The sequence below is a fragment of the Aplysia californica genome, unplaced genomic scaffold (genome assembly GCF_000002075.1).
Source record: "Aplysia californica isolate F4 #8 unplaced genomic scaffold, AplCal3.0 scaffold00397, whole genome shotgun sequence".
In the NCBI taxonomy this organism is placed as follows: Eukaryota; Metazoa; Mollusca; class Gastropoda; order Aplysiida; family Aplysiidae; genus Aplysia; species Aplysia californica.
Window position 1 is genome coordinate 20,518 of NW_004797667.1, and position 15,603 is coordinate 36,120.

The 15,603-nt window shown below is 41.0% G+C and overlaps 2 protein-coding genes across 2 annotated transcripts in view; one reads left to right on the plus strand and one right to left on the minus strand.

Moving 5' to 3' along the window:
• Positions 1-8,056, plus strand: part of LOC101845346 (NADH dehydrogenase [ubiquinone] 1 alpha subcomplex subunit 2) — a 10,391-nt gene extending 2,335 nt beyond the window's left edge. Inside the window, exons 2-3 of the mRNA XM_005103920.2 lie at positions 3,994-4,100; positions 7,433-8,056. Of these exons, the coding sequence (XP_005103977.1) occupies positions 3,994-4,100; positions 7,433-7,524 (199 nt within the window). The 3' untranslated portion in view covers positions 7,525-8,056. The remainder of the gene's footprint in view (positions 1-3,993; positions 4,101-7,432) is intronic.
• A 462-nt stretch (positions 8,057-8,518) lies between these two features.
• The window catches only part of LOC101845566 (pleiotropic regulator 1), a 25,893-nt gene continuing 18,808 nt past the window's right edge, over positions 8,519-15,603 (minus strand). Inside the window, exons 11-15 of the mRNA XM_005103921.3 lie at positions 15,118-15,210; positions 14,359-14,477; positions 13,360-13,499; positions 12,043-12,236; positions 8,519-8,668 (exon numbers count right to left, since the gene is read on the minus strand). Of these exons, the coding sequence (XP_005103978.1) occupies positions 8,609-8,668; positions 12,043-12,236; positions 13,360-13,499; positions 14,359-14,477; positions 15,118-15,210 (606 nt within the window). The 3' untranslated portion in view covers positions 8,519-8,608. The remainder of the gene's footprint in view (positions 8,669-12,042; positions 12,237-13,359; positions 13,500-14,358; positions 14,478-15,117; positions 15,211-15,603) is intronic.

The window sequence follows — 15,603 nt, forward strand, 5'->3', positions numbered from 1 at the left end:
GCTCGATTCGAAAAGTGAAATAGCCATATCATCTTTGAAGACGATCAAATTAGCTTACTTTTGTGCTATAACATAATTTTTTCTTGCAATTTGATCATCCACACCGATAGACAGTGTTCCAAAACGAGAAAAAACAGGTCTTGTTTCACATCGGGTAAGAATAGCCTACGCTGGCAAGTCTCACCCGGGGTGAGAGGTAGATCGTATTTTTATTCTCACCCCGGGTGAGAATAGCCACTTCCTTTTCTACTAATTGCAGACACATAGGCCTATGCGGCAATGAAGTGTATACAGACCCGGTAACCGGGAACAATGTCACGAAGTATACAGACCCAGTCGGGGTTCAGAAAGTTTCAGTGCCCAGACCCGGTATAGTGTGTGTGTTTGTATGTGTGTGTGTGTGTGTGAGAGAGAGAGAGGGGAGGGGGTAGAGGACAGGGGGAAGTACTAGCAAATGTCACATGCCCCAGTTGACAGGAGGGAACGAGAGAATGATAGAGTGGGAAAGTAGGTGGGGGGAGAAACAAAGACAGAGACAAACAAAGAGAAAGAGAAGACGAGCGATACATAGAGAGAGAGAGAGAGGCAGGCAAAAAAGAGGATAGAGGCGGAGAAATTACAGAGGGTGACTGCTCAATTGAAATTATGACATTGTTCTTTTCTTCAAATTGTTTAATTTGTTCCTCCAACTCCAAAACGGAGGAAAGACGATGGTTCATCGAAAAGACATTCGCAATCTTCGTTTAGATTTGGGCCTCGAAACTAGATCTATGATTTATGACTGTCTGTCTACTAACTGTCTAGATCTAGCCAAGAGGGCGCTGAATTCTGAAACTTTCCGAAATCACAAAAGATTTCCCCTACCGGGTCTGTATACTTCGTGACTTTGTTCCCGGTTACCCATGCGGCAACGGCGTAGGCATAGTCCAATTGGGAAGACTTCCGTAACGAGCGCCCAATTAAATCTAGATTACATACCCAATGGCCTCAAAAATCATGATGGAAGACCTTAAGTCGCTGCTATTTTACCATCTGTTCATGACAAAATTACAGTAGTTTGCGTATTTTTAGACCCAGTTAGCTTACCCAGTTCAAAATTTTGAAGGTCTCAGTCGGGGTGGTAGACTTTAGTCAAGGCGCAGCCATTGTAGACCCTGCAGACTTTATTTAATTCCGTTGTTTGACCTAACTGTTTGGGAGCACTGGTTTTTCTGGTTGTCTTTGGGATGGGGTATGGGTTAGGTCTGGGGTAGGGGTTGGGATATGGGTATGGGTGGAGTCTGGCCCGGGGTAGGGTTAGGAGTACGTCTCTTCTTTTGTTTGTTTCAAGATTAGGTATTGGGATGGGGGTAGGGTTAGGTCTCTTCTTTATTGTTTTTGTTGAGGGTTTGGGGTAGGGGTAGGTCTCCTCTTTATTGTGTTTGTTTAGGGTTAGGGGTAGGTCGTTGGGGCAGGGGTGGAGGTAGGGTGAGGGACAGGGTTAGGGGTAATGGTAGGTCTCTTCTCTGTTGTGTTTGTTGAGGGTTGGAGATGGGTTAGGGTTAGGCCTCTTCTTTATTGTGTTTTTTTGAGGGGTAGGGTTTGGGGTAGAGGGTTAGGGTAAGGGTGGGGTAAGGGTTTTAGGTAGGTCTCTCCTTTATTTTGTTTGTTGAGGTTTATAAGGGTAAGGGTAGGGTTGGGGTAGGAACTAGGGTTTGGTCTCTTCTTTATTGTATTTGTAGAGGGTTGGGGTAAGGGTGGAGGTAGGGGTTGGGTCAGGGTTTGGGGTACATCACACAAATATCCTGGCTGTAATTCTTCTGTACAGAGTTTTAGCCACAAGCGCTGCATAGATTCATATTCGGGAATAAAAGACACATATATCGGTACCAAATTTGCTAGTAGTGTTACTTTACTGCTTGGCTTGCAAACAATCGATAAATAAAGATCGAGGCTCTTGTAAAATTTAAACATGGAAACGACTTTAACTCTTTGCCCCCACAGGACGCTGATCGGCGACAGTGAGAAGTCGTACCTTTTCCCCACGGGACGCCGATCAGCGACGGTGTGATATAGCAACAAAACATTGTAGCAATGATCTCCTTTTTGACATGCACACTTGTTAAAGTTAAATTTCTTTACTGAATGGTTTGTGTGGCCACTTTACTTTAAGGTTGAAAATCAGTTTGTATACACAACAGTTGAAGTAATTTTTAAAAAATTATATATCTAGTAGACCTAGCATGAGTGGTGCTTTACACTTACGATGCCATGATGAGAATTTGGGTGATGAATGAGTTAGATCGAATGTTTTCAGTTCCAAAATTTCCAATTCTTTTTTTTTGGTTAACATGCGATCATCACTTTTAATTTTCTCAGTATGCTGATATTTTAATAATGGTTGGGGTATTTATGATGGAACAAACTGCCAAGTCTTCCACGAAGGACAACCCTCAGAACCATCCCAGGTACAGACAGGAGTGCGACAAGGATGCTTGCTCTCACCTTTCCTCTTCATACTGGCAATTGACTGGGTCATGAAAGAAGCCACCAGAGGCGAACGTAATGGAATACAATGAATCCCTTGGCAGCAGCTGGACGACTTAGACTTCGCCGATGACCTTGCGCTGCTCTCTCACACACAGGCTCAAATGCAAGAAAAGACCAAGGAACTCAACAGGCTATCAAGGAGTGTTGGCCTACGTATACATCCAGGCAAGTCAAAAGTAGTGAAGCTAGGAAAAGTTTCAAGCCCTGCTGTGACAGTGGAAGACACTCCCCTGGAAGAACTGGACTCCTTTACCTACCTTGGAAGTGTTATCGATGGTAAAGGTGGAACCGAGGCAGACGTTAAAGCAAGAACCGCCAAGGCAAGGTCAGCCTTCAAGCAATTATCAAAAGTCTGGAAAGCAAGCAACATCTCGCTGCGCACCAAGATTCGACTCTTTAACTCCAACGTCAAGTCTGTGCTCCTCTAAGGCTGCGAAACTTGGAAGACAACAAAAACAGTACTGAATAAAGTCCAGACTTTCATCAACAGATGTATGAGGAGTATTCTAAGAATTAAGTGGCAGGATAGAATAAGAAATGAAGAACTGTGGGAAAGGCCAGGACAAAAGGATATAGAAGTAGAAATAGGACTAAGAAAGTGGCGATGGATGGGACACACCTTAAGAAAGCCCAGCGGAAACATCACAAGACAGTCACTGCAGTGGAACCCACAAGGAGCACGAGGCAGGGGTAGGCCATGGGAAACATGGAGGAGATGCGTGGAAAGGGACATGAGAGAAAGTTCACTTGGAACGAGCTTGGAAGGATGGCTCAGGACAGAGATAAATGGAAGGAGCTTGTATGTGGTCTATACCCTGCCATGGGTGAAAGGCATTGATGATGATGGGTTATTTTTGCGGAGGTACAGGTGTACTATTGATGTGCCGCATCTTTATCTTGGACTGTGGGCATAAGTGCTGCCCGCTGTATGGGTGGAGAGTGTTTAAAAGGCAATTAAATTCACTTTTTGACGTGTAGATTTGCAGGTTTTTCTAAATCATAAGTAAGATAAGATGGGAGGAAATGGGAAACCAAAAAAGAAAAAAGTGACACAATCGAAGACCCAATCCGAAATCATGAGTGTGCTAGATCTCGACCGCATGTCCATTAGCACAGAGACATTAGGCTACTGTCCTGGGTAACGAGCTCAGCTGAAAATCAGTGCTGACAGTAGGAATGCATACCCCCTGATAGTGAAGGGGATAAAATGCAAAAAAAAATATCACATTTTGACTTTGACTTCCAAGTTATTTGAAGTTACAAGTAAGAAAGAGTGAAATAAGGAATGAAAAAAGTGACACGATCAAAGACCCGAGGTCTGAAATATGTCCTGAGTGAGCTAGAATCTCACTGTAACTGGACAACCCGAACAGATTTTGTCAATGAGCATCTGCAGTAACCAGTCTGCTAATTATAAAAACTTTTTGTTGCTGGTGTTTCACAGTCCTTTCTTTTCTTTTCCAGGGAGTTCTTGGAACAGAGTTATGTACCTTTCAAGCAACAAAATCCCAAGTTCCCTTTCCTCGTCCGTGAATGCAGCAATGTACAGCCCAAGGTTTATGCTAGATACGGTAAGCTGTAACACAATTATTTTTTTTTTGGTGAGAGAGGGATACAGTGGGTGTCGCATTCAACGAGGTCACATTCAACAAGAAGTCGGCTCCAACGAAGCAATCCTTAATCCCTGATTTTTTCATCTATATCTCTTTGTAAATGTACGTCAGCTCCAACGAGATTGCAAACAGACCGAAGTCGCTTTCAACGAGGTTTCAATAACCAAATAAAAGCAATTAGCGGCCCCAAAAGCGAAGAATTTTTCTTTCTCTCCATTTCACGCAATGCACAAGTCCCATCCTCGAAAACCAAGAGGATGAGCGAGGGTTAGCCTAGGGTAGGGATGGGAGGGGGTGGGTTGGAACGCGATACCGGCTGTGTGAAACTGGGTGAACTCTGGATGGGTAGGTCTAGATCGAGACCTTCATTTTTTTTCAATTTTCTTTTCTTCCCCTGATCAGAAAATCCAAGTTCCCACCTTTTCTTTATGTAGATCTAAGCCTAGATGTGAGAGGGTATGTTTCCACTCGGGAAGTGTTCCGGGAAAAAAATATGTAAATTAAAAAATTCGGAAATGAGGGTCAGTACACAGCAGCTCAAACACGTGCACACTGATGCTGTTTGAGATTTTCGTCTTCAAGGGGAACAACTGTTTTAATTACTGGTATTGGTACACGTGTAATACAATAACGTGTCTCCTTTCTTTTCTTTAGTCTTTGTCACGTTCAACGAGAGGTCGGATCCAACGAGGACAACAAGCCGGTCCCGGCAACCTCATTGAATGCGACACCCACTGTACTTGGTTACTTTCATAAAGTGTCCACATGCACTTTAGTGTGTTGTGTTTATTTTTGTGAGTGTGTCCTTTGAACTGTACAAAGACAACTTTTGTACTTTTTGAATGGTACTGGTAATGGAAAGATCCAGGAATTCAAATTAGTCATATTTTTAGAATTTATTTTGTGTCTTCCATTATCATTGATAATTTATTCTTTGAAGCACATACTTTTTCAACAAAAATAAAGTTGACTTTATTTTTTTCTTCCTTTTTTTGTCATAAAGATTTGTAGTAAATATTTGTCTAGTAAATAACTGATAATTGACTGCTGTGGTACAACTGGATGCAACTTGGCTAGCAAATTAAGGTTCAAGCAATGTCCAAATTTTTAAAATCTTTCCTAGAACGTTTTTCCTCCTCCTACTTCCCTCTCTTCTGACTGAATAACATTATTAGGTTAGGGTTACAGACAGTTCATCATCTTGGGAACTAGGTATTTACGGAACAGTCACAAGCTTTGCAGTGAGGATGAGAATGAGCTAGTGAGCAATAGAAAAATAAGGGCTCTTTTACTTTAAGCGAATGATTTATGCCTGGCTGGTGCGTTAGTAGGGATCATCATCATCATCATCATCTGGTGCCTTGCCGACTGGCATGGGGGATCATGGACCTCCACTTCACACTGTCTTGCGTTGCAGCAATGGTGTCTGTTCTTGCTGCTCCCAGCCATGTTGTCATCTTGTCCAGTATCTTTTCCCTCTGTCTGCCTCTGCCTCTCTTTCCATCAAACTTGCCTGTTGTTTCAATATTCTCCAATGCTTCTTTCCGCATTGTGTGTCCGAAGAAATTTGCCTGTCATTGTCATATATTCGTCATAAGCTGTCTTCTGCAATTGGCTTCAACCAAGACTTCTTCATTTGTTTTTCTAGCTATCCATGGGATACGCAGCACGCATCTTATGAACGACATTTCTGTCACCACAATTTTTATACTTAAACGATTTGATTTATGTTTTGTCTCACTTAAGCTAGTGAAAGCCGGTTGTTAATTTCTTCCAGTGAATGATCAGTAAAGTACAGTCAAGCACAGATACGCAAATACACAGAAAAAAACTCGAATTCATGGATACTTGGAACATATGCCATTCCAGACTGAACTGCAAGCATGCTATATATTTTCTTTGTTTTGGCTGTATTATTTTCTCGAACACCAGCACAGATGTGTTTAACAACAGCTCATCTTGAAAAACACAATCAAATTTTTCGTCAGTTGTCTCAACTTCAAATTAGCCTGTATCATACTGTATGCTTGTTGATGGAAAATCAAATTGACCATCATCATCGAGAGGATCAGGTTACTTGAGCCCATCAGGGTCGCCCCTACATAGCATGATACACACTGCCAGCATGGAGACGTATCATTGCACATTACCTGCACTGTGCAGGAAGCACTAGAACTTCCTTGAATCTAGTCATGTGAGGGTTGGTGCTGGGTGGTGGGATGTGATCAAAAACAGTGATCAAGCCTGCTCACTTTAGAGATGCATGTGAGGAGTCTGCGATGACATGAAGGCATGCATCCGGTCTTGTCTCAGCGTGTGCCAGGGTGTTTCTTCTTCAACAGAGATTACACACTACTTAACAGAAGTTATAATTATAGTAGAGAGTGGACCGCGATGGTGCAAAACAAACAGAGAAGTTTCTCAGTGGAAAAAAATAGGGCTAATCCTCGCAGAGTTGGAAGAAGAATCAATGTCAAAAATTAAAATCTGCTAATCTAAGTGACTATGATCCAACACAGAATATAAGCATAACATACGAGGCGTAATCCATGTAAAATTTTTACCCAATTGTCCAACATCTCCCTTTATAATTTATATATATGATACATAACCTGAAATTTATGCATACTGAAATTTTGTGTCCCGCTGATTTAGAATACTAGTATGTATTTGTATGCATGTGCGCGTGATTGTTTAAATGAGAGTATGGATCAGGGAGTGATTACATGGGGGGGGGGGGGGGGGGTGATATAACCAGTGTTGTTACATCTGACGTACCGGCAATTTTCTTTAGTCGTAGGGCTCATCAGCATCATCATCTTGCTTCTACTCAACACCGATCAAGAAGCAGGCACCATCCATCCTACCAATTCTTTAATTGATAACGAGTACTTTTCATGATGACAGGGATTTATTTTCCATCATATCACCACAGTTACCCCCCTTGATTTTTTTCCCCGGTCTTTTATGATTTTTCGTTATCTCGGTGTATTTAAATTACAAATATATGAACACATTTGAAATAATTAGTCTACCCGAGACATGTTCTAGATATTTCACGCTCAGCTGTGTATGTTACGTCCAAAAAGCAAAAACATTGCTGTTCTACTTGTTATAGTCATTGCATAGAGGCCTGTCTGTGCGTCAAGGTGCTTTATTTATCATGGGCGTGTTCTGCAAACATTTCTGAATAGACAAGGAAGGAATTGTTTAGCCCCCACCGTGTTTGTCATTTTCATGGTCTGTTCCAGTTAAACAAAAGACATGTTTTATTTATCTTTTTTTCACAGAATTTGGCAGAGAGTCCAGCCTCCCATTGTCCAACATGAACACAGGACAGATCATGAAAGCTGTTGAAAGTTTAATGAGCAGAGTGCACTAATAGCCCTCTTCTGATGTACATAAAGATTTTCACCCATGGTGGAGTGCCATCATTGTTTCAAAGGACAGTGACAGACAAGCTGTAGATAGTAGATGAGATCAACAAGGATTGAAGACTGATTGTTGTTGTTTTTTATATTAGAGTGGTTTATCTTTCTTAGCCGCCCACTAAATATGTGTGGTCTGGAAGGTCAGTCCAAGTGAATGGTATCCCAACTAGTTCGTTTTAATAGATACATGGAACTTTTTTTGTAGTCAACTACCATAAGTGATGGTTTATTAAGGAGCAGTTGTGACCACTCATGCATCGCAGTCACAGTGTCTTATCAAACTTGTCTTGTTTCAGCCTGTTTTATGGTAGTGGTAGTAGCTTGAGCAGAATGCCTGTTGGGAAACATGTTGAATTTGAATTGGATCTTTTGAGTGCAGCAAGATTAGTTTGTCCAGTGATCTGAGCGCTGCTTGAAAGGATCATCCAGTGTCTGTTCTTGTTTGTGTGTGTACAAAATAAAGTCTGAAGGTATTAAAATTGTGTATTTCAGTTTTCTTTGATTTTTTGTATTTGTATGCCTTGCACAGTGTCCAATACTTGAATTTAAACAATTTGAGAGCTTATTTCCGTAGAGGGAAAAAAAAAGTAATTTCAATGTTGTGTCCATGTATTTAGAGCTGAGAGTCTCTCTCTACTACTCTGTGGTAAACTTAATGAAAAACATTTAGTGTAGGGAGAATGCAAGATAGAAACAAGTGATGGGAAGGAGAGAAGTAGGACCTGCCGGCAAGGTTCGACTGTACACCCTATGTCTATAGGGACCAAGCTTTTGTTCCAACAGAAATTTTTACTTTGAATTTGTACTTACGTAAAGTTCACCTGGGTTTGAATTTGTACACACACACACACACACAGATATATGCTTCACACTTTGCCTAAAACTAAAAAACTACCGGGCATAAATGAGTTTCAACTTTCAGAAAAAAAAACAAAAGTAGAAATTTCAAAATGACATTATTGACATGATCTTTATTGAAAACTGATGTGCAAGGCAGCTGTATATTTACAAATGGACAAAGAATAACCACAGACTTCAGTATCTTTTCTTCTTGTAAATGTCTGGCCTCCAGTTGATGGGATGGGTCTCTTCAGTCTGCGGAGCAAAAAAAAAGTTGTAAAAATGATAGACTTTTACGACCCTATCAACACAATTAAGATCATTTAAGACTGAGATAAAGGCGGACTACAACTCCTTTAACCAAAGATGTCAGAGCCAATCCAGGCTGAGTCCCACTACAGGTGCCAGTCTTTAAAAAAAAAGAAAAAGGCCCATAGACATCCATCCACTGTTACTCACAGATGCTCCATTAGAGTGTACCACAAATATTCCCAAAACATGAGAGAAAGAGTGATAAAAGGCAGTGTGAAAAATACATGCTGTCAAAAATTACCTTGATGCAAACATGTTGTCAATAGGCCTACATGTAGGGTCTAATAACTTCCATACCTACATGTAAGATGTTTGGAGAAAGGGTAGGCTACCCACCCACCGATGATGAAATGGAACATAATTATTTCATCTGTACTGGTATACATGTACCGTGGCCCACACATCACACAATCACAAAGGTCAACTACCCGGTGGGCTACCACAGCAACAGACATAATAATACATTTAATATCGCATGCACTACATTTTTCTGTTAAAAGGGAGATCACTTTTCAAAATATGTTCACTCTCTGAATACATGAAGTCATTTTCTAATGAGATAGAAAAAGAGAACGAGTGTGTTTGCTGGTGAGGGAAAAAAGAGACGGAGAGAAACAAAGAGACACACAGAGAAAGTGACAGGACAGAGAGAGACCGCTCTCTGACTTTTCCACATGTCGGCTCCTGTGGACTTACAACACAATAATTACAGGCAGAAACAGATTCTGACAGGACTTTTAAAGTATTATATGGTCTGTAGGTGGGCAGTCTTACGGACAGAAATAAACAAGATTCTGGTGAAAATTTTCCAGACGCAATACATGCCATGGTCTGTGGGGGTGAGTAGCTTTAAGCTCCCCAGCCTGTACTTTCTATATATCTGTCCCCGCGGTTTTATGCAAATTTTGTGAAATTATGCAAACTCAGCCCAAAAATGTAAAATTATGCGATTCTGTTAATTTCAACAAAGAATGATAAAGGAAAATAATCAGAAATTAAGCAAAAAAATGATAAAATTTTGCTAAATTAATTATGCAGGGTGCATGAAACCCCGGGGACAGATATATAGAAAAAAATTGATGGTCGACATTCAGTTGTGTTTACATAGGTAAAAAAAAAGTAGGTAGCCTACCAGAAACTAAATTTTCAAAGTTGCTGTATGCCATATTTATCTGTTCCAAATGAAAGGCCTATGTCTCCTGAGAATTTTAGTACCATTCTTTTACCACTCAGTCAATTTTTAAGAAAATGGTAGCTTATTAAATATGATCAAATATTGCTAAAGTCGCTAACTGGCTGCAGCCCCGTTTTCAAGAGGGACAATAAAAGAGTACCAAGTGCACCAAACATTTCCACATTAACAGAGTACAATCACTATAAAATGGAGCCCAATTTTTTTAAAGACTGAGATCATTACAAATCAGTAATTTTTTGTTTCAAACACGATGATCTGTCGTTATTTCGACAAAAGGACCTAGCGTTGTCTTGCCCGGCCCCACACTGGCCCCCGCGGAAAGCAAGTCAGCTCTATACTGTAGTGTACTGAGTGCTCCCGCGAGGGGGGTCACATGCTTTCCGAGTTTTGCAGAAAGATTGATGCAAAAGAATTCCAAGCCGATTACTTTATTCTACTAGGAAAGGAAGTGATCTTTCTATTGGTACCTTTTTTGAGCCAGTATTTTACATATTTCGTGTAAAAAAATTATCTTTGAAAACTTTGACAGTATTTTTAAGTTTTTTATTTTAACGCCAAAGGCCAAAAATATATAACGAGAAAGTCCTTTAAAAGCTCCACAGTTCTCTGCCAATGAAATGATGGTATTTAATCTGAATTACCCAGATTTCGCCAAAACCATGCGCTCGGAAGGCCGCAAGGCCGTGCTTACGCTACATAGTATAAGCATCAAACTAACACTAACTGAGTAGACCCATACTATAATTTTCTTTAAAGTTGCATTCTCACTCAACCTCCTTGAAACAATGGTAAATAAATCTGAGCTAAGCCATAACTCAGAGAGGAATTTTTTCACTGCTGTCTCAGCCTACCCAAAAACTTAGGCAAAAAAATAGTAATCTAATCCAAACCATAATTCCTCAGAAAAAGAAAAAGATTATAATTCTAGTTTTCATGATGGCATTGACCTCTATTTCCAAGAAAGTAATATTAATAAATTAGTTAAATCAGACCTTTTCTTTTTTCGTAAGAGTTTTACGGCACTTGCAACACAATACAGTAGTCTCCGTCTAAACGCACAGTGCTCGGGAGGGCTCCTTAGCGTGTGTTTATACGGAGCGTGCGTTTACATAAACCTCAGCAAAGGGAGGAAGGGATGCAGTTTTCTCATTGCCTTGATATACTAGTTACCTCCCTTTGGGGAGGGGGTCACTTTGGCCGATAATGTGACGACACGTGACTGTTTTGTAAAAGATTCCCCGACTGCGGTTAAAGACTGCAAAGGCGTTGAGTGGGTGTGTGTGTGGGGGGGGGGGGGGGGGGGGCCGAAAGACTGACTCGATGTAATGAATGCACCATAAAATGTCGGGAACCAATAGCCTGAAAAGAAATTGTTGGTGATAGTCATAGAGACGACGGCCCAGCAACGTGGCTTTCCAAGCGACCACCTCCTACTGTAATTTCATGAACGAGCATTCACGCGTGTTGCACATCATAGGCTTAGGTCTAACTAAACATTAGCCAACACGCAGTCTCTCAAACACCAGTCAGAAACCTTCTTTCAAAAGAGATGCATTTCCAGTGACCAATCAAATAACGTTTCAGTCCCCCAACCACCCAACATTTCACCGACCAGTCCTAGACCTATGTGTCAGTGGAAAGTTGGGTGTGAAAACGTCCATCACTCTCTTTGTTCGGCATAAGGGGCAGTCTCACCAAATATCAGGTTTTCTAGGCTTGTCGTAGTGAAAATTTCCCTTAGTCAAGCTTTACCTATCAGCGTGTTTCGCAGATCGGAGCGTGCGTTTAGAGGGAGTGACCGTGCGTTTGTACGTCTAAATTGTATAGTAAAAAACCCGTCAGATGACGAAAGCATGCGTTTGATCGGAGCGTGCTTTTGTATGGCGTGCGTTTAGGCGGAGACTACTGTAAGGTGATATAAGTGCCGAAGATTAGAGATGTTACAAAGGAGTAACAAACACAAAAAAGAAGGAGGGGAGATAAAGACGACAGATGTTTGATAGGAAAGAAGGAGCAAACCACCCACCTATAATAATGAATTTTTATATATTTTTTTAAGAACCAAAAAAATCACTCTTCCCCGAATCATAATTCAAGAAAAAAAAAGAATAAAGACTCTCACCGCAGAATCATCTTCCTTGTAAATCTTGATGGTCTTGTCAGCCTCTCCAGTGATGAGTCGACTGCCGCTGTGGTCAAAGCACAGGGCAAACACGCCAGCCTCCGAGTGGATAGAGCCCGGCTGCACGGCTGCCTGGATGCGCTGAAAGTTGTATCCTGTCTTCCAGTCCCACAGATGCATGCTGCCGTTGTCAGCTAACCAGACAGACAAACACATATAATAATAGATAATAATAATAGAGATAGCATTTTTTAAGCTCTATGCGCTTCATAATCTATACTATTACCCCAGCAGACCTGAGAGCACTCTGAAACAACTTCAATTTCCTGGGAAGCATACAGTGCAAGCTACCATGTAGGTGCTAAAACACTAAGATACTGACAATATCTTTCACTGTCTATAGCTGAGTACCCATTCCCACCTGGGTGAAGTGAGGAACATTCGTGTAAAGTGCCTTTCCCAGGAACACAACGTCGGGGCCGCGGCTTGAACCCCGAACCTGCATCCTCACGATTACGAGTCCGGTAGCCTAACCACTAGGCCACGGACGCCACATATCATCAATCAGTCTTTTTAGTTTTAGTAGAGTTTTTACAGTGCTCGCAACTGCATAAGGTCATATGAGTGCCAAGAGGTGGATGTCAACAGAGAAGTCCATACAGGGAATCAGACCTACTCTGCTCACCTCTCTAGCTTCAACAGCACAAAGTCTGCTTCGACTATCAAGGCACCCCGGAAATAGCGGGTCACAAGAGTGTGACAAACATACAAAAGAAGTAGAGGGAAAATGACGATAGCAAGGATTAGGAAAGAAAAAAGCAGAAGTTCCCCATTGCAGTTCAAGCAAAGTTATGAGCATGACATGGATGAATCAGCCCATTTACAATTCTACTGAGCATAAGAACATGGGAACGGCCTAAAGAAAAGACACTTCAGTCAGTAGTCCCGCTCTGGGGGGGGGATGTCACAACAATAAGCAGAACATCAACCATTTATTAACAATCACGACAACTGACATTTTCAAGCATGCATTTGCTTTGTAAGCCACACACACAAACTTCTGAAGGCAAAGAAAAAATTAACCCCCACATCATTTCAACTCAAGCACTGTCATCTTTAGAGATGGAACTGTGATTACAACTACTATAGCAGAGGGGGTCTTATTTTCATCTCCCAGCCACAACATTTGAAATTCTCTCCTCAATGTTCACCAACAATCTACTGCATTTCTTTCAAATACAAGCTGCAAAAACTTTAGGAAAATATTTGCTGACATTGCAGACTCAGCACAATGGATAAATCATCAAAAAGACAAACCTGCGGAAACCAGTACACCATCAGAGTTGCAAGCTAAGCTGTTGATGATAGCATTATGTCCCGACAAATTCTGTAAGAAATCTCCATCTGGGAACTTCCACTGCTTCACGTTATCGGGCGAGCCTGATGCAAACGAGTACCTGAGGGGAAAAACAGAAGAAGGATTAGACCTACAATGCAGCTATAGGAGGACCTTTACAAATTAATTATCCACTGCATCATTGAACCATCATGTCTCGATAAAAAGAAGTTCTGATGAGTTGCTGGAGAACTTCTACTGCTTAAAACAACGTTAAATGTAAAAATATACATTTGATTATACAGTCTAGAATGCACATAGAGAAATTGGTGGGATATGGAAATCATTTAACTACGTCCATGTTTTAAATACAAAGCATATATTTAAATATTTTTCTATATAACAAAAAAAATTCAGGACCTGTTTGCTATGAGAGTGCAAGACTGCATATTATAACAGGAACATAGATTTTTAAAATCCACAATTTTTTTTTTTCGTAGGTGTTTAACGGCGCTTGCAACTGCATAAGGTCATATGAGTGTGCGGGATACATTAAACATTTACAGTTGGTAGGAAATCTTGAATTCTGCCCACTTGAAGACAAAATGTTAACACCTCTCTACTCTATCTGCCAAAATCTTGACTTAACACAGTGCAGCTACTTAAGAATAAACCCGGTTCTCTCCTCACGTCTTAGCTCCCTCCCCCAAACCAGAATAACCAAAGCAAAGAAAATAACGAGAGAAAATAAAAAGAAGGTAAATAAGAGCAAAGCAACCATCCCCCTCCCCCTCCCTCCTAGACAAAACAGTTAGTTTTAGTAGAGGTTTTACGGCACTCGCAACTGCATAAGGTCATATGAGCGCCAGAAGATTAGAGGTGTTACGAGAATGTCGAAAAAAAGATCCATAGAATCCCCTCCCCCAGCCACCCCCTCTCCAGTGACAAGCACATGACCGTGTCCACACTTGAGTACTCACTGGACGGGGTGGAGAGCCACTGCCCTCACACTCTTCTTGTGGTTTGTGAGGGTAACCCTCGTCCTGCCCATGGCCAAGTCCCACAGCCGAACGGTGCAGTCGTGACTGCCAGAAATTATCTGCATAAGGAAAATACACATCTCTTTTACTATATATGACATTATAAAAACATTGCTAAGCCATGAAATGAGGAAGCTGGAATCACAAAATATTTCAGAAACATAAAGAAATGATACATCCCCTTCCACTCCCACTTCTCCTCCCTTTACACAATCTCTGTTTATCATAAACGCTCAAATCCACAATATGCAGTTGAAAATTCTCTCTGCCCCCCCTTGTCACAATTTATTTCTTACAAAAGATGGCATTGCTTTGACCCAGCCTCATTCTGTCAGGACTTAGCCAGGCTGGCAGATATAAATGACACATTGATAGAAAAGGACGTACAAATAGTCATGGCTCATTTAGAAAAAAAAATGGAAGACCTGGTACATCACAAAACAGTCATTTCGAAAGGTCTTATGGTGACTCACACGAGCATTGAGCATGAAGCTGAGACCAAGCTGTCCCCGCTGTTTTAAGTAAGAAAAATTCTTAAATTATGCAAACTAAGCCCAAAAATGTGAAATTATGCGATTCTGTTAATTTTAACAAAGAATGATAAAGAAAAATAATCAGAATTTAAGCAAAAAAAGATCATATTTTGCAAAAATTGTGCGGGGCGCATAAAACCACGGGGACAGACCAAGGTAGACGTACCTGAGGCTCTGGGGCTTGACATTTGACCACCGCGACAGTGTTCTGGTGACCAGTCAAGGTGTGAACACAAGCTTTGGTACGGATGTCCCACACCTGAAGATGCATGAAGAAGACAAGAAAAAAGAGAAGCATGAGAAATTGGAAGATATCTTTGAAGCCAAAGTACAGAAGTTCCTTCCTGAAAGAAGTGTACTTGGAAGGAGAGAGCCCCTTATAATGTTTGTAAAGGAAACATGCTTTCACGTGAACAAATCCAATATTCAAACAATTTCTGGAATTACTTTCCTTGGTTCTCTCAATTTTAAAAATGCAATAATGGCATAGGATGACCATAGCTTACCCATCTTTACGTTTTATGAAAACAAAAAACAAGAAGTGGTCAATCAATCTAACTACACAAAAAATAATACCACGAGAAAGGTTCCCACTCATCAAGTAGAACATTTTATTTTTTATTCCCATGGTTTTTCTGGATTTTGAGGGGGG